Consider the following 19398-nt stretch of genomic DNA (forward strand, 5'->3'; position numbering starts at 1 on the left):
GGTTCCTCCAAGATCCTCTCTTGCGATGTTCTAATCATTTGCACCTGATTCTAATTTTAGCTATTTGAGGTAGTGATAAATGTAGGGGTGTACTTACTTTTTCCACATGTGAAATTTGCATCTATGTTTATTTAAATTATACAATGGACTACAAAATGTAAATGTTTCATGATATTTGTTATATTATATCACCTTTATCTATCAATATTGTTGAAATGAAGATCAAATAGCTGTAGGTTGAAATATGTTGAAAAAGTCAAAACTTTACATGGGGTGTACTTACTTTTTCACGAGACTGTATATACATATATACATGATGTCTCAAAAAGTTGTGGACAAATTTGGAAGAAACATGGTGGACGGGTTAGGTGTGCAACCAGGAAAAATTGAATCAATTTTGCTAAGGATTCACATCTGGATCTGGGTTTTTAGAAGTTTTAAATCGATTCTTCACCTTTAAGTGACGGGGCTAAAACCGATATAGAGAACGATATCTCAAAAAGTTATGGATGGATTAGGATGCAACTTGGTGGACAGGTTGGGTGTGTGACAAGGACGAATCGATATAATTTTGGTGAAGATCTGAATCCGCATCCGGATATGATAATTTAAAAAATATTTCAAGTGATTCTTCACTATTGAGAGATCGTGCCAAAAACGACATGTAGCACAATATTTCAAAAAGTTGTGGACCGATTATGACAAAATTTGGTGAATTAATTGGTTAGATGACAAAAATAAGCCAATTGGATTTTGGTTCAAGTCCGGATGCAGATCCAGCCTATCAGTGGGTTACAAAACAAACTGTTCAGCCTGGCGGAGGTATGTGCTCGACTGAGTGCCGTTTTAGTTAAAGTTTATCAAAATCTGTCTCCGGATTTGAGGATTGGAGCTCGTGGACTAAATAGGTGTCGAAATCTGGAGTGAAATCTGAAAATTTAAAGAAATTAATGGAAATGATGATGCGTATTTACTTTAAGCAAGGTGTGTGTGTGGTGTGTGGATGTATATATCTATAACCATATATATATATATATATATATTTGTGTGGGTGGTCAAAAAGCATAACATAACAGTCTCTTTGCCAACTCCCCCTCATCCCTTACCTTTCTCTTGCTCCTCCTCCCTCTCCCTCTCCTCCTCTCTCGCCCCCATTCCCCTCCACCCAAGAGTTTATCGTGAAGTGTGGTGAGGTGTCACTCTCACCGTTCCCCCCTCGCTCTCCCCTACCCCTTCGCCGTCTCTCCGCTACCCCTTCGCCCTCCTTCCCCTTCGCCCTCTCTCCGCTACCCCTTCGTCCTCTCTCTCTCCCACCCCTTCGCGCTCTCTCTCCCACCCCTTCGCGCTCTCTCTCCCACCCCTTCGCGCTCTCTCTCCCACCCCTTCGCGCTCTCTCTCCCACCCCTTCGCGCTCTCTCTCTCTCACCCCATCGCCCTCTCTCCGCTACCCCTTCACCCTCCTTCGCGCCGTCTCCCACCCCCTTCGCGCTCTCTCTCTCCCACCCCCTTCGCGCTCTGTCTCTCCCACCCCCTTCGCGCTTTTTCTCTCCCACCCCCTTCGCGCTTTCTCTCTCCCACCCCCTTCGCGCTCTCTCTCCCACCCCCTTCGCGCTCTCTCTCCCACCCCATTCGCGCTCTCTCTCCCACCCCCTTCGCGCTCTCTCTCCCACCCCATTCGCGCTCTCTCTCGAACCCCTTCCTCCTCCCTCCCACCCCCTTCCCCCTCCCTCCCACCCCCTTCCTCTCCCCCCTCACTCTCCCCTCCCTCCTCACTCTCCCCTCCCTCCTCACTCTCCCCTCCCTCCTCACTCTCCCCTCCCTCCTCACTCTCCCCTCCCTCCTCACTCTCCCCTCCCTCCTCACTCTCCCCTCCCTCCGCTCCCTCCTCATTCTCCCTTCCCTCCTCACTCCTTTATTTTGCAGGAAGATGGCTCCTCCCAAAATAAATAAATGCACAAGAAGCTAACTTGACAAAAAAAAAGAGATTGCAAAAGCTGCATTCAGAGCAGCTTCAACTCCTCAACCTCAAGAAGCAAGTTGAGAAGCAAACACAGCAGCAATGACTGCTTGCAGAGCTACTGAAACTCAACAGCAAGTAAGACCAGAAGCAAACACAGCAGCAATGACTGCATTATGCCTTCCCATACCTGCGTTCTCCCAGTCATTGTGTTGTGTTTTAGTTGATTGTCCGAACAATCTGCTTTCGGAGGACACAGTTCAAGCATAATGAAACCTTTGGCGCTCCTGTGTGAAGCGGGGCCATCGCCGTAAAATACAAAACACACAGGAAACGGTGATCTGTGTTGAAGGGTGGCGGTGAAGGTTATGCTTAACCCTCGATCATTCAAAGATCCCCGTGGGGGTTAAATATCACAGCAAGGTCAGCTTTGGTGTAATTTGCTCTTATCTTATTTGCTCTCTCCCACCTGTCTCTCTGTCTCTCTCCCACCCCTCCTCTCAGTATTCCTGTCAGTAAAGCGACGGGTGGTATTTGCAAGTAAAAAAAATAAAATAAAAACCACTATTTCTGACCTGTTGATAAAGCAATTGATGCCGTGTTTGAGTATTTTGTCGACTTTTTCTTTCATCTTCTCCTTCTCGGCCAGCTCGATCTCTGCGACCTTTGCCATGGAGTCCACACGCACCCGCGAGCCAAAGATCTAAGGCAACGATGGGATGATAGAAATATCCCCAAGGGGGGAAGGGAAATCATGAGTCTATAACACAACGTTTGCATCAATGTAGGAATGGATACGATAACTCCACATTGCCCCAACCTTCCCCCCATCCTCCCAGGTTCATTCCAATAAACCTTACATGCTCCCATACCTATAACCAAATATACCTGAGAGCAATTCCAAGCAAAATCACGTTTCCATTTCGATTGTGCAAAACGCAACGCTCACGCTGCGAAATCGAAGTGGATATCAAGTGCAGGAAAGTGCCCGAGATGCTCGGCCAGGCGTGGCGCCAAAGCAAAATCCATTATCGAGTTCATACCAACAATTGCATCACAAAAATCCTCCGGCGCACATTCTTCCTGGCAATTTTACACTTGATCATAACAATTAGGTTTGTGGTTTACGTTTGTGTCACATCACAAAGCCAAAGGTATTTTTGTGGTTTGCAGAATTGTCATCATATCCATTACAAAGATGACGGCTTCGCACGACAATTCCAACAAAGGACCTTGCACGTTTAACGATAAAAGGTCTGGGGGACCCCTCCATGAATTTTGCGATCCATTTGCAACCACTTGAGATTACACCATGCCATTTCATGACTTTTTCTCTTTCGAGTCTTGCTCATCTTTTGATAAGAAATTTGTTCCATACCAAATTTTATCAAAATGAACACATCCTTGAAGATTATAATCGAGCACTATGCGCATGCAAAATTTAGTAACGATCAAACATTCTATAGCTTAGATCTTAGGAGGGCCATCGCATCCCACCCCAGTATTTTGAGCCTCCAAAAAAGCCCAGTCCTTTTAGAGTAAAGCCCAATTCCTCAAAAGCAACTTATGCCGAGCACAATGGCTAATAATGACGCCGGTTGTACGTACATCAAGCTTCCATAATGACAAAACGCATGGCTGCGAGTCCAAAAATAAGAACAGAGAATCCGATGACGACGGTTCCCTATCTAATCCCTTCCCCGACATGGAGATAATTAAACAAACCCGCAGAGGGTTTGATATTTTAGAAAGGATTCTCGATTCAAAAAATTCAATGGGACTTCACTTTCTGTGAAGCAATATTTCCATCGCTTCACAGAAAATATGTCATCAAATCCTCTTCCTGGGTGAGCTCCCCTTGAGACGCCAGCAAGGCCATAGGTGGGACCTGGCCTTTTCAAACAGTCCTAAATCTTGCCATGCAAGCAGGCCTCCCATATTCTCAGTGCTCGATAAATTAGATGCAATCTAAAACAGTGGCAATAAGCTCGTGCTTCAATGCAACTCTCCGGTAATCATTCAGAATTGTCTTTATTTGCTTTATCATCGGTCCGTAAACTCATCCATTGCCGTTTAACAAATTGCGGATCGAGATCACCTCGACAATGATACTTCAAAACACCAAGGTCAGCAAAATACACGGCACGGCAAACGTTTGGTCTTGCAAATTAACTGCGATCGTTACAATTAGCCTGCATGTTTATGGGCCTGTAAACAGTATCATAAACCGTAGAACCTGCGACAAAGCAGGATTGCTGAGATCACCAGCGATTTGATGTGACGACAAAGTAATGGAGCTGGAGGTGCAATGGCTGTTTGGGGGGTTGGGAGGCCTGCATGAAGTTGTTTGGATGTGCCACAGAGTGTGAAAACACATTCCGAGAAGGAAAGTAAGGAGAAAAGAAAAAAAGATGAGAAATTTCTCGTAACGAAATACGAATTTTCCTTTCCATTCTCGGGTCACAGCTCAAAAGAAAAGTAATTCACAGAAAATGACACGTTGCTCAAGCCTGGAGGCAAATGCCGGAGGAAATGACTGCAGAAATAAGGTACAGGAACGGGTCAGGAAGCGACATTTTTGGCCAGTGTGTGCACACGCAGGTAGAGCAGAAATCGAATCTTTGTACCTTCGAACCGAATCTTGGACTTCGACTCGCTTATAATATTACGCTACATTATCAGTCGTCGAGTCGATCTGTGCAGGCCCAGTGCTGTGTGCTGCCGACCCCCGTTCTTCCATGCTGTTATTAACACCACCTATCAAGAAACTGACAACCACCTGCTGCCAACACACATATGAAATTTCGTTTACAGCCGCCCTCCCAAAAGAACAAAACATATTATTCATGTTCACCTGAGGTGGATCGAGCAGTTTATAAATGGAATGTCTGTCCACCCGAGTGATTTTTTTTTCTTCGACGGAGTAACCAGATCTCTGAACGAATGTGGTTTGCTACCACGCTGGCATCCCAGAGGAGACGTCGAGCGAGGCGCAGGCAACATTGGCATTGAAAATGTAAACAGAATCTAGACTGTAATGTGTTTAACAATACTTGCTTCGACAATGAAAATAGGGTTGCAATATTGTTTTGGGACGATCTTTCAGCCGGCATGACAATGTGGGGCCATGTTTCCGAAGGAGTCAGTGATTATTTTGATACACACGTGCACACTCAATGCAAGCTCCTCCAACTTGGACAAAAGGGCAACTGCGAAGAATAAATTCCATAACCAATCAATTTGAGGCACAAAAGTCTAAGTTCGCCAATGGTGGCAATCTGGCACACCTGTATCAGGGTCTTATTTTTTTCAGGAATATGAATAACAATGGAAGGTTGAGGGTACTGCACTACCAAGCAAGCAGGAGTGCTACATGTACCGGTGAAGGGAGAAATGTGTGTGTGCAGAGGGTGGAGGTCAACCAATGTGGTTCACAAAAAGCTGGAATGAGATTAGAGGCTCCCTCCAGGGAAAGGTAATAAACCCAGAATGAATTCCTGGAATGCAACAATCATAGGCAAAGCATTGACTTCAAAGCTGGCCCAAGGGTTCCACACAATGAACTCAACTTTCCTTAAAAATCACAAGGCTTCAGGAGCAAAAGCAAGGAGAACTACACTCAATCTCTGTTGACTTGGCAAGTTTGCCGGTGCTGCCTCAAGCATCCTTGCAAACTTACAAAACTACTCGCCATTTTGATGGAACAAAGAAGCATCAAGAAAGCAGCATAGCCACCCCTAAAAGTCCTTCGGGCCTTGGGTTGAGTCCACGGCACCACGAGATTCAGGGCAAGCGTCACGTCCAAACTTTGCCAATGCCAAGTCAGCCAAAGCAGAGTACATTACCAATTATATTACCGAAATTAATCTGTCAAGACATTCTTTACAAAAGCACTTGCACTACATGCAATTACTATCCAGCTATAAATGATTTGGCATTAAAAAAAAATCAAAACAATACATTGGACGCCTCTCTCACCTCATCAAATATGCAACATGTCATTGAAAGCTGCATCAAGAAAAAAAGGTTTTTGGAATTCCTCAATCCAGCCACTTGTCAGGCCAAGCATGAAGGCCTATCAGCTAACTGCCAGTTGTAATATAGGCAGAGGCAAAGTCAGAACTGTCAAAAGACTGACCCGTGAGCTATTACACGTTACAGGCACACAAGACCACTACGAGTGAAAGTCACCCATCTAAACGATCCAAACAGGTGGGAGAAAAAAACCCATCAAGCAAAACGAAACAATTTGTTAGGGTATGGGCAAGGTGGCAAGGAGATCGAGTGAGAGGGGGAGCAAGATGGATAAAGCAATAAGAAGCTGATTACCGAGCAGCAATTCCTTCATTCTTCTCACTTTCGGCAATTTACAAAGGGGCAGTGGGAGATGAAGAACAATAATCTGAACCAACAGTAGCTGGCAAAATACCTCGAATATCAGAATAAATTATTTTGACAAGAACATAAATGCTGAACATTTGAATCTGGCCATGAGTAAGTATTGCAGGCCAAATATCAGAGCTAATCGCCACCATGGGCATCATAAGAACATCCACACTCAGCCAGAACTCGAGTTGAGAATAACTTTAACAAAACAAAAGTACCACATGTAGAACAAACACCTGCCCAACCTGCAACCATCCCACTCCGCAACACGACCACCTTCGAAAACTAAACCCTCCCCACACCTGCCCTTATTCCCCCCACACCTTCCCAACAGCTTGTGCCCATCATACCCGCAACGGTCTCCCACAACCCCACCAGCCCCTTTTTTTCCCCCCACCCTCACCCTCCCTGCCAGGTCATTCCCATCAGGCAACAATCCTTCAAACAACTCCCACACTGCAGCCACATCCCCCAGTCCCACCCCACAACTATGCCCTCACTCAGTAACCCCCACTTCAAGGAAAAAAAACCTTGTACACCCTCCTTGCAAGGCACGTACCAAAAATCGAGCACAATTAGCATTCAGCGCCAAACTTCGCCCTTCAAAAAGGAAAATGTATTTGTGAAAAGCGATGTTGAGCTGTGATGGAAAAAAAGAAAAAAAGGCTGGAGGTTCAACACATCGGTCAGCACAAAGTTTTGAAGGTCATTGACTGGGACACAAGATAATGTTAACGTTTAGATTGATGACAAAAAACGAAATACATCGCCAAGAGTTCGATGGCATGGATTTTAAGTTCCCGGCCTTCGTTACACCTCCTGCCACCATCAATACCAGGCTTCATCCTTTCCCTTTTCTTGGTGTCATAAATGCAGCAATTGCAATTTACAAAAAAAGAAAAAAAATGAAGAGCAGCAAAAATAAAGGTAATAACGATAACATTAAAATTCACCCAAACAGTACACAGTACAAGTCATAAGGAATCCAATGGCAAATTAAACTACACAATGATGATTAAAGAAAAAACATCAAATGGAAGGAAGAATAAATTATAAAAATGGCCAACAAACAAAATATATGTTGCAAAAACAGCAAACGGGTATTAACAAAGCAGGTACTCAAATGCATGCCAATACGCAAGGACACCTGTGTTAAAATCAAAGTGGTTGATCTGCTATCAAGAATGTTCGGGTAGAGATGCTGCGAGTAACCAAGCTCGGGGTGACTCTCAGGGAGCAATCATGATGCTGCAACGACGACACACGAGGCTTAAACGCCCCTTCGGGTGTAGGTGTCAGATCTGCCGAGCCACATCAGCATGCAAGGAGCGAGCGCACATAGCGGCAAGGACCGCAAAGCTGAAGTGTTGTCGAGAAAAGAAAAGAGGAGGGGGAAGGAAGTGCAGGCACGGAAGGGCCTTGGAGAAAGTCAGAGAGATGTGCACCGCTATATCCTCTCCGTTGTATTTACTTGTTCACGATGTACACTCACTTCTTGTGAGATTGTAATGCAACAATTTAGGGATGAATGAAGTATGCCTGAAAGGAATAACGAAGGTCGGGAGAGGGAGCTCACACAAAAGGCAGGGTTGGTGAATGCTGTGAAAAGAGAGAGATGACATATGTGCGCAAAATGAGGATAGTGTGCATACAAGGACCAAGATGTGTATACGTGTGTAGACATGTGGAGAGGACAAGGCATGTGTGTGCATGTGTGTACTTACTTGCGTGCACGTGTATTTGCATATGCACACTTGTGTTTGCATATGTGCGCATGCATGCTTGCATATGTGTAGGCTCGTATTTCTGTGTACGTGCTCGCGTATTTGTGTATGGTGCTCACGTATTTGTGCCTGGTGCTCGCATATGCGTGATTGTGTGTGCGTATGCATGTTCCCGTATTTGCATATGCATCTGCCCGAAACACTATTACTTGTGTGTGCATGCTCACAAATGCGTGCTCGCTAATTTTGTGTGCGTGCGCCAGTATATGTGTATGCGTGGTTATACATTTGTGTATGCGTACTCGCGTATGCATGGTCACGTATTTGTGAATATGTGGTCGCATATGCATGGTCACATATTTGTTTGTGCATGCTTGAGTATGCGTGATCACATATCTGTGCATGCGTGCTCACGTATGTGTGCGTATGCATGTGTGCATATGCATGCACACGCATTTGTGCATGTGTGTGCCCACGTATGTGTGTGCCTGTATTTGTGTATGCGTGCTCCCGTATGCCTGTGTCCGTATTTGTGTATGTGTGCTCTCATATGCTTGTGTCCGAATTTGTGTATGTGTGTGCCCTCATATGCCTGCGCCGTATTGGTGCATGTGTGCTCTCGTATGCCTCCGCCCGTATTTGTGCCTGTGTGTTCACGTATGCATGTGCCTGCTTATGTGTGTGCCCGTATTTGTGTATGCATGCTCACATATGTGCGCGCTCATGTATGTGTGTGCGTGTATGTGTGTGCGCTCGTGCATGTGTGCTCACATATGCCTGTGTCCATATTTGTGTTTGCATGCTCACGTATGCCTGTGCCCGAATGTGTGGGCCCGTATGTGTATGTGTATGTGTGCTCACGTATGCGTGCTCGTATTTGTGAATGTGTGTGCTCACGTATTTGTGGCTGCGTGCTTGCGTATGTTTGCAGGCTCGCATATGTGTATGCCTGTGCTACGCATGTGTGTTCACATATGGATGTGCTAATATGTGTGCTCACGTATTTTTTGTACGTACGTGCAAAATGAAGCAAAGTTGGGGTGTTGAAAAATAGGAAATGGATAAATCTTCACAGAACATTACACCTTAATCCAAGACTTAAAAGGGGCAATGTGAAATGGTCACATGGATTTTCACACATTCACATCAACAGCAACAGCTTCATCAACAGAACAGAATAGCAATACAAAAAGCACGAAATAAAAACAAATTACCTAAAGCCAATGAACACTATGAAGAAAAGGGTGCTGAAAACCCCAAAATGCCTATTAGGAGAAATGGAAAACAAAGGTAGGAATAAAAACAAAAAACATGTAAAGAGAAATGGATAATAAAAATTTGAAGTAAAAAGAAAAGCCAACAAAGACAAGAATTTGGAGGACAAAAACCCCAATCAGAATGCACTAAAAATCCAAGGAGAGATCTCCGGAGAGCATGGTCAATCCAGGGAGCACGGTGTGCATGTGATGAACAAAACAAATAGAAGAGCAGCAACAGTGGGAGAACAATGTTGCATTGTTGGTGCAAAATCGAAGTCAGAGAAGACAAAAAAAAAATGGCAGAACTCTGCTAAATTCAGAAGCTTGAAGTACAGCGTCCAAACAACTGGGGAACTAGACTTGGTCGCTGTTTCTATTTTCTTTCCTCACTTGCGACAACTGGGATCGCAGAATCTCATTGGCTTGTACGTAAAAGGTAGGCCATAGCTCGGTAACAGTATACAGAAACCTGCACTATTAAATGAGGATTGTAAAGTTGTGATATGCATCGTCTGCAGAAGAATAAATTAAGAGCAAGAAAGGAGAGTGGGGCACAAAGAAAAAAAAAATTCATAATGTAATATTTTAAAAAAATAGCGCCAATACCCCTGGGCACTCACCTGACAGAATAAATCAGTATACTACACTGACTAAAGGTATTCCATACAGTATCATGGTATTTGAAGCCAATTTTAATGGTTGCTAGAAGATCGGGCAGCATGTAGAATCATACTAACACAATTATAAGACTTTTATTGGTTCACGAGTTATCAAACAGAGTGACCACTATATTCGTCATGGGTGGGTGTCTGTCTGTCTGTCTGTCTGTCTGTCTGTCTGTCTGCAGCATAACTACCCGATGATATCATCCGATCTTGATGAAACTTGGGTGGGAGGTCGATATCATGATCTAGTTGTGTCCTGCCTAGAGTGGGCGTCTTGCGCCCATTGTGGGCGGAGCCATGCCCGAAAAATATGTCTTCTTAGGGGGTACTCACGTTCAAGCTACATCTTCTACGAGGGGTTTGGTGGAATCTGACAGGGTTTCGATATTTGGTTAGACCAATGTCATGTGTCTAGCCCCACGGAGCTCGATTTTTCATTTTCGCACCAAGGTCAAGGTCACAAGGTCACGAAATTTAGAAAAGTCGATTTTTGATGGTTTTATTACATTGTTCGCTTCCTGATAGGGTGAAATGTCGTACGTGATCTTATATTATCACATACATCATGAAATACAAGTTTTCAAACAAATTTCAGAATCTTCGACCTTTGAAGGTCACAAAGGTCAAATTTTCAAAGTTGTCGGAATCGAACCGAATTTTCGGTATTGTGTAACTAACTAACCTCATAACTGATTATACATGATTTTCTATCTCATTTCAAGGTCAGTAACCTTCGTTTTGACATTTCAAGGTCACAAAGGTCAAATTTTCAAAGTTGTCGGAATTGAACCGAATTTTCGATATCTAACCGAAGAATACTGCTTGTTCGTGAACCATCATCCTCTCCTGACTTGGAAGACTTAAAACAAACAAAACAAGATATTCCGCTCACAAGGTTCAGACATACATGGTGGCGGCCATCTTGGATTTTGACGTGGGTTGCACCCACACACCAAATTAGAATTCGGTCCTTCGCTTACGCACGCACGCACGCATGTACGCACGCACGCACGGGAAAACCATAGTCCCCCTTTCGCTCCACGGTGCGAGGGGGACAAAAATACCTATTTTGGGGGGCAACCATCCACCACCTCACCACCCTTCTCCCTCCCCTCCCCACCCCCACCCAATAGGATCCATTGTGTCTCACAAGTTGAAGCTGAATCTGATGGCCTCTCACTCTCTCACTGCAGGCAGGTTGGCGGTCTTTCCGTCTTCTACCGACTCCTTACCGGCCTTGTATCTGTGCTCTGTTCCCCTGAAGGACGCACAAGGTCTGCCAGCATCCCTCTTCTGATGAAACTGCCAAAATCAAGACTCACTACCTTAGAGGTAGTGCCAAGACGCAACCCCGACCGTAGACCCCCCTAAGGCCTGATTTTTTTTCTAATGCCATGAAGAAACTTTGGCACATCACGGGTGATGAAGGTTGTGGTCAAGGTTGTTTTTTTTTTCAAGGGGTCAAGGTCAAGGAGCTTTTTAACTCCATGTTTTTCACATCTGCCCCAGCTTCCCTCAATCGATGTACATCTCGTTTGATCACAGCCACCTCTTTAAATTCAGATTTGAACAAGATTTCCCAGTGAGGCAAATGTAATCAAGTTATGTTTAATGCTTCTAAAACTCAATTTCTTCCCATCTCTCTCTCTAAAACGCCTCTCAACTCTCCAATCTTATTTGAAAGCTCCACAATTACACCATGTGATACAATAAACCTACTAGGTATTACCCCAACATCAAATTTATCCTGGAATCCACACATTACACAAATAGCTAAGTCTGCCTCGAAGAAACTAAGAGTCATGTACAGATGTCGAAGATTCTTCTCCTCTCAACAGTGGCTTCAACTATAAAAAGGATTGATTTGTCCTTGTATAGAGTGCTGCTCTCATATCTGTGGAGGTTCTAGCTCGACATACTTACTGGACAGAATTGAATCCAAAGTAATCTGACTTCTCAAACCTGACCTCAAAACTCAACCCGCTCAAATTATGCCGCAAAGTTGGCTCTCTCTGTCTTTTCTAGATATATTTCTTAGGTTTCTGCTCCCAAGAACTTGCTGCTTGTCTACCTCCACCATCAGCGAAAAAACGGAATACTCGACAAGCCACTACATCGCATGAATATTGTATTGTGTGGCCATTGGTAACTCAATGGTGGGCCATTATGTTTATTTCTTCCCCACCACTGCCAAACTATGGAACTCTTTACCTTCCCATGTATTTCCAAACACTTCGGACCTTCCCATTTTCAAAAAGCAGAATTTTTAGTTCCTCAAAAATCATGCTGCTCAAGCTTGCCTTGTTTTGGTTCAGTCTAATTCATGCTGCTCAAGCTTGGCTTGTTGTTTTGGTTCAGTCCAATTCATGCAGCTGAAACTTGGCTTGTTTTGGTTGTCCAATTCACGCAGCTCAACCTTGGCTTGTTTTGGTTCAGTGCAATTCATGCAGCTAAACCATGGCTTGTTTTGGTTCAGTCCAATTCATGCAGCTCAAGCTTGGCTTGTTTTGGTTCAGTCCAATTCGTACTGCTCAAGCTTGGCTTGTTGTTTTGGTTCAGTCCAATTCGTGCTGCTCAAGCTTGGCTTGTTGTTTTGGTTCAGTCCAATTCACGCAGCTCAACCTTGGCTTGTTTTGGTTCAGTGCAATTCATGCAGCTAAACCATGGCTTGTTTTGGTTCAGTCCAATTCATGTAGCTCAAGCTTGGCTTGTTTTGGTTCAGTCCAATTCATGCAGCTCAAGCTTGGCTTGTTTTGGTTCAGTCCAATTCGTGCTGCTCAAGCTTGGCTTGTTGTTTTGGTTCAGTCCAATTCGTGCTGCTCAAGCTTGGCTTGTTGTTTTGGTTCAGTCCAATTCACGCAGCTCAACCTTGGCTTGTTTTGGTTCAGTCCAATTCATGCAGCTCAAGCTTGGCTTGTTTTGGTTCAGTCCAATTCGTGCTGCTCAAGCTTGGCTTGTTGTTTTGGTTCAGTCCAATTCGTGCTGCTCAAGCTTGGCTTGTTGTTTTGGTTCAGTCCAATTCATGCAGCTCAACCTTGGCTTGTTTTGGTTCAGTCGAATTCATGTAGCTCAAGCTTGGCTTGTTTTGGTTCAGTCCAATTCATGCAGCTCAAGCTTGGCTTGTTTTGGTTCAGTCCAATTCGTGCTGCTCAAGATTGGCTTGTTGTTTTGGTTCAGTCCAATTCATGGAGCTCAAGATTGGCTTGTTGTTTTGGTTCAGTCCAATTCATGCAGCTCAAGCTTGGCTCGTTTTGGTTCAGTACATTCATGCAGCTCAACCGTGGCTTGTTTTTGCTCAGTCCAATTCGTGCTGCTTAAGTTTGGCTTGTTTTGTTTTGGTTCAGTCCAACTACATCTCGCTGAAACACCACCTCACGACGCATCAATCACCACAGTTTCTGGAAGTATTTCTGACTTATTTTCAGCATTATTATTTTAAATATTTTATCACAACACAATACAATTTCTATTCAATTGACAAATGAGGAATACCACTTCAATATAATGCAATAACGCAGTAAAATGGTGGTGAGAACATAACATCCGAGTTCAATGGATGGCATCCGGACAAGTCAGTGTGTCTGCTCATAGTGGTCTCAACCAGAACGTATAGAATTCCACCTCCCTGCGTCTCTTGCCATGTAATTGTTTCTTTCTCTTTTCCACCCTCACTCATTTCTAAATTTCATTTTAATAGTGAAGTGAAGAACATCGATTTTATTCAGTCTTGGAAATCCTGCCATTTTGAATTGTTGACACCAAACACCATCATGTAACACTAAAACTAGTCTCATGGGGGACTGAAGGTTATTTCCCACGGTTTCTGAGAAGATTTTAAAATAAATTACATGAATTTGAGGTGAAACCCCCCTTTTTCAGCATCTTCTAGGGGTCAGATCCAGATGGGGACACAACCCCATGAGACCTTACTCTTCTGATGTATCGTACCAAATTTGGTCCATATTGGTCATGTTGTAGTTTGTGAGGAAAATACGTTTAAGTGAATAATACGAGGGATTAGAAGGAAACCCGTTGTCCCCTTTCCAGGGGATCCTTTGAATCTGGATGGGGGAGCACAACCCCTCGAGACTTTACTGTCCAGATACATAGTGCCAAATTTTGTCCATAATCGGACGGGAGGTTGTGGAGAAGAAGAAATTTTCGTGAAAATGAGGGATTCAGGGAGGAGGCCCATGGGCCCGTTTCTGGGTGAGTTACAGCCATGGGGAGCACAACTTAAGGTTCGTGCATGGTCACGATGCCCCATGGCCGATTTGGGCTGGATACAGTTGTCGGTTTCAAAGAAGATTTTTGAATGAAATTCCAATGTTTGGGGCAAAACCCCCCTTTCACCCACTTAATAGAGGCAGATCAGGATTGGAGCACAACTCCATGAGACCTTGCTCATGTCGCTTGGATATATCGCCTGGACAAACAAACAAGAAGACGTCATGCGGAGCACGATACTTGCAAAATCCCCCCCCAAGAAAAAAAATTCCATTGATACAGAAAATTGTCCATTTCATCAAGATTAAAATTGACAATCTTGATGAAAGCTCGGGTCAATAGGAAGAAAAGTGACGATTTTTTCAGATGAAAAATGATGATTTTGGAGTGTTGACCTTGAGTTGACCTTTGACCTTTTGACCTCAAAAATACTTGGTGGTTGAATTCAGTGACCAGATATGCAAGTCCTCTTCAAATTTCAAGTCAATTGGATGAAAATTGAGGATTTTAGAAAATACATATGCTATTCAATTTTCAAGTCAATCGGATTTAAAATGGCGATTTTAGAATTTGACCTCCAGATGACCTTTGACCTCAAAATAAATAGGCTTCTCAATTGGGACGACCTATACAACTTGGTAAAGTTTTGTGACGATCGGTTTAGGCCGGTGACAGACAAACAGACAGACAGAACCACAAACGCAACCGACCAATATACTTGAAAAATCTTCGATTTTGCAAGTAACAAGAAAACAAGAAAGCAAGAAAACAACCAGAGTGAAAACTGAGTACTCTCTTTCAGCGTGCGTCATTGCCAGGCCCCCTTCGGTGCCTGGCAATGACGTCATGCAGCACCTGGAGATGGCAGAGGAAAGGAGCGGTGTACAAAAAAATTGTATGGATGCATCTTTATGGTTACAAATAAATCCATTATAAGTGATGGATGATGTACATGCAAGTGAATGTGTGGGGGAATGGAAGAGGTGGGGAAACCCACCATTCATCCCCCTAATCCAAATGTACTGGAAGGGGTAACCAATAAAAGATGCAAAGCCAGCTATCTCGGTATCCCTGCTGCTGCCACCCACACACCACCCATTTCCAATCAGTGGAGTGGAAAACAACTGGGAATGTCAAACGACAGCCCGGATTCAGGGACTCGACACCACCCCGACTCACCTTGACCTTGTCGGCATCCATGCTGGTGTTAGCTATTAGAATCTTGGCATTCTCGATTCGTTTGGGTTGGTGAACGCCGACCTTCTTGTCCAGAAGAAAACCTTGGGCAATATCATGGAATGAATGAAGAGATTTGAGGCGAGTGAAAATTATGAAATGAATATCATGAATTATTAAAAGTACATAGTACAACAACAGTTGCCTCCATCACGAATCTCAAAAGATGCCTTCAATGACCTCATGCACAATACCCTACCAATTAGTATGCCAGCAAATGTTACATGATACGTTTCCTTTAACTATTTAATTGCTGTTGAAGCTGGCTGTTTGACAATTTAGACTGAAAGTGTACATTACTGGTACAACTTCTCAGATACATGTATACATTGTATAGTGTTAAAAAGGTAAGAATTTTGTCATTCAAAGTTGCACAGCATGTTCCAAAAAGACCCAGACAACTTTGACTGTGAATATATTTCGAACCACAAATGATAAAACACCCTTTAGTTTATATATACAGTATATATATATATATATATACCCTGCAAAAAAAGAAACGCAAAAGTAGTAAAATCGTAAATATCTGACAGGGTGTTGCCGATATCCATACAAAATTAATACCAAAAATGAATTGGTCATTTCTGCATGGATTGGGATTGATTTGTGTGGAAAGAATGAGGTACTGCAGAAATTTGGCGAAAAGATGGAACAATCGCAAAAACACAACCACGTGAGAGCCTGGCACTGAAACACACCAACATGACATGCACGTGCAACATCACTTGTTGGGCTATAAAAACGTTGGGTTTTCATTTGCATGCCATCACAATCTTACAGCAAGTGAACAGCGAAAACATGCCACGACTCACGGATGAGATTCTTCGGCCACACGTCCTTCCCATTATACAACAAGCGAACGTCATTTTCCAACAAGACAACGCCCGACCTCACACGGCAAGACTGACAACAGCCTTTTTGAGGAATCACAACATCCAGGTCCTGCCATGGCCCTCCAGGTTTCCACATTTAAACCCAATCGAACATTTATGGGATGCACTGGATCAACAACTGCGAGCACGTCAGCAACAACCACAGAACCTCCGACAGTTGGCACAAGCACTGCAGGCAGAGTGGGTGAACATTCACCAGGCCACAATTCGGGATCTGATTGCTTCTAAGTTTTGGACTCTAATGGTGGCCATACAAGATATTGAGCACAGATGACCTTCACCTTGAAAATCTACTGTTCCATGTGTGCCATATGGAACCTGGGTCAATGAGAATGGTGTGTGCCAATATTGAAGAATTGATTACCATCTGTTGATAATTTATATGATATATAAAATATACATCTAAAATCACTTTTGCGTTTCTTTTTTTGCAGGGTGTGTATGTATGTATATATATATATACGACAGAAACTTTTGTGCACATCATCAAGACATTTCAATGTGAGCTCTGTTTGTTATGTGTCGGACATCAAGGTGGTGCACGAGTTCTTGCCATGTTCAGCTCAGCATGTTTGCGTCCACCAGTGCGCATGCAGCTGTGACCTAAGAACGAGGATCCGGCAGGTTTTCCACTTTGGTGTTGCAGACAACATATTTGATAAAGCCCCACAGAAAAATATCAAGGGGGATTATGTCTGATGATCGTGGGGGCTAGGCGGTTGGCCCATCTCAGCCAATCCAGCGACCTGGAAATTTTTCATTCAGGAAGGTTCGAACGACTAATGCCCAATGAGGGGGAGCGCCGTCCTGTTGAAAAATGATATCGGGTTGCAGGTTTTCAATCTGTGGGGAGGCGAATCCTTCCACAATGTTCATGTAAATTGTTGAGGTCACTGTATCCTCTGCAAAGAAAAATGGACCCACCAAGCAGTCATGGAGAAGGCAACACCACACATTGACCTTTGGACTGTTGTGTATGTGTTCAATGACCACGTGGGGGTTTTAGAACCCCAGATCCTCACATTGTGCCAGTTGACCTTCCCTGATAAAGGAAAGAAAGCTTCCTCTGTGAACATGACCTTTTTCAGTTAATATTCGTCATCCTCTATGCGACTGAGTTCCTGCAGAATCTGCACGTTGTAGGCATAAAGCTTCAGTCTTATGAAAAATCCTGTGTACAGTGAGTGATTCTTGGTAGTCCCAGTTCTCTGGATGCTCGTCGGACTGATTTTCTGTGACTTTGTTGAAATAATTCACGCATTCGTTCAAGGTCTGCTGCACTTGTGCTTGAGCGAAAACTACCTTTCTGTTTCTGACAACATCCATTCTCCTTAAACCTTTTGTACCACTCTCTGATACAAGTCCACGATGGCCGATTCCTTCCATACCTAGTACGGCAATTACGCTGAACTTGCATGTTGGATCTCGTCTCGATTAACCATTTAACGCGTTGAGCTTTCTCCTGTGGAATAACCAAGTTCTTTTATTTTAAACCACCAGACCTGAAAATAAAGAAGAATTTACGAGTTTCCGTATCACATAAAACAAAGAGTGTCATTGTATCATTTGTGGTACTAAATCCATTAACCAAAGTTGTCTAGGTCTTTTTGGAACACCCAGTGATTACTGTTCCACCATTACAGGCTTTGCTCAATCGGTGGCTCTACCCTATTTAAGTGTTGAGGTTTTGGTGATACTGAGCTTGTATAAAGGCGTTTGTTTACATGTCGAAGGCTTTTCATGATCTCATTATTCTTGCTCTTTCTAGTTTTAGACGGAATACAAGTTTAGTCCTTACCAGATGAGTCACTCACTGCAAGTACCGAAATAGTTTCGCACTGGTCTGTTGCTAGACTGTTGTTATCTCCACAACCAAAGGTGGACGGGGGTTATTTAATCACCTCTGTTTGTTTGTTCCTGTTGTTTGCCTATCTGTGAGCAGAATATCTCAAAAGGTTATGGACAGATTCGGACAAAACCTATTCGGACAGGTTGGGTGTGTGACAAGGACAAATCGATTCAATTTTGGTGAAGAAACTGATTCGAATACGAGAATTTTTTTTGATATTCTAAGTTATTCTTCACCATTGAGAGATGGGGCCAAAAACAATATATAGCACTATTTCTCAAAAAGATATGGACTGGCTACGACAAAACTTGCTGGATGAGTTGGGTAGGTGACAGGAATAAGCCGATTACATTTTGGTTCAGGTCTGGATGCAGATCTGTCCCCTCCATATATTGTATGTGTTAGCTCTTATATGAGCTAGGGTGGTGTTGAGCTAGGTTATAGTCCCTGGTGTTGGGCTAGCGGCTAGGGTGTCAGCTTAGGATCCAAGGATCCTGGGTTCGAATCCTGGTCGATCACTGAATTAATGCCAGGGGGGTTGACTCAGCCTGTCATCCTTCCGAGGTCGGCAAATTGAGTACCAGTATACTGGTAATTCCCTGCTTGTCGTAAAAGGCGACAAACAGGGTTGGCGGCAGGAAGGGCATCCGGCCGTAAAACATTGCTTCAAAAAGGGGACCAAAAAACAACAACAACCATGGTCCCCGAAAAGGCCAACCCCCGCTTCGCGGGGAAAAAATGGCCTCGAAATGGCGGTTTAGCTCTTATATGAGCCTCGACTAAGTGTACAAAAAAAACAAGAAAAAAAGAAGAAAAAAAAACGGGTAAACCATCAAGCTGGCAGATGTATGCACTCGAAGGAGTGTCATTCTAGTTTCTGCAATGTTCATGTTGAAGATCTTGTTTGTTATTGTTCCATTTGGACTTATCCATTTCCAGAATATGTATATGTAAGAAAAAGTGAACTTTAACTTGCACTTTTGATTCTGTCGGCCTCTTTCACCAACTTGCAGATGAACTTTCAATGAGTAATTAAATAAAATATTTGTTATTCAGAAAATACAACAAACTCGCATTACGGTCGCTTTTTGCTTCGTACTAGTGGTTACTTAAAGAGCAGAATTAACGACGCAGAGCGTTGCAAAAAGTGCAATTTATCATAATCGTTTTCACGTTATTAGACATCTTCCTTATGAAAGGAA

At 43.5% G+C, this 19398-nt stretch overlaps 1 protein-coding gene across 1 annotated transcript in view; it reads right to left on the bottom strand.

Moving 5' to 3' along the window:
• Positions 1-19398, bottom strand: part of CCT2 (chaperonin containing TCP1 subunit 2) — a 98675-nt gene that overhangs the window by 27323 nt on the left and 51954 nt on the right. The window contains exons 8-9 of the mRNA XM_068133847.2: positions 15398-15498; positions 2533-2660 (exon numbers count right to left, since the gene is read on the bottom strand). Of these exons, the coding sequence (XP_067989948.1) occupies positions 2533-2660; positions 15398-15498 (229 nt within the window). The remainder of the gene's footprint in view (positions 1-2532; positions 2661-15397; positions 15499-19398) is intronic.

The sequence above is a fragment of the Myxine glutinosa genome, chromosome 13 (genome assembly GCF_964187855.1).
Source record: "Myxine glutinosa chromosome 13, kmMyxGlut1.1, whole genome shotgun sequence".
Taxonomy (NCBI): Eukaryota; Metazoa; Chordata; class Myxini; order Myxiniformes; family Myxinidae; genus Myxine; species Myxine glutinosa.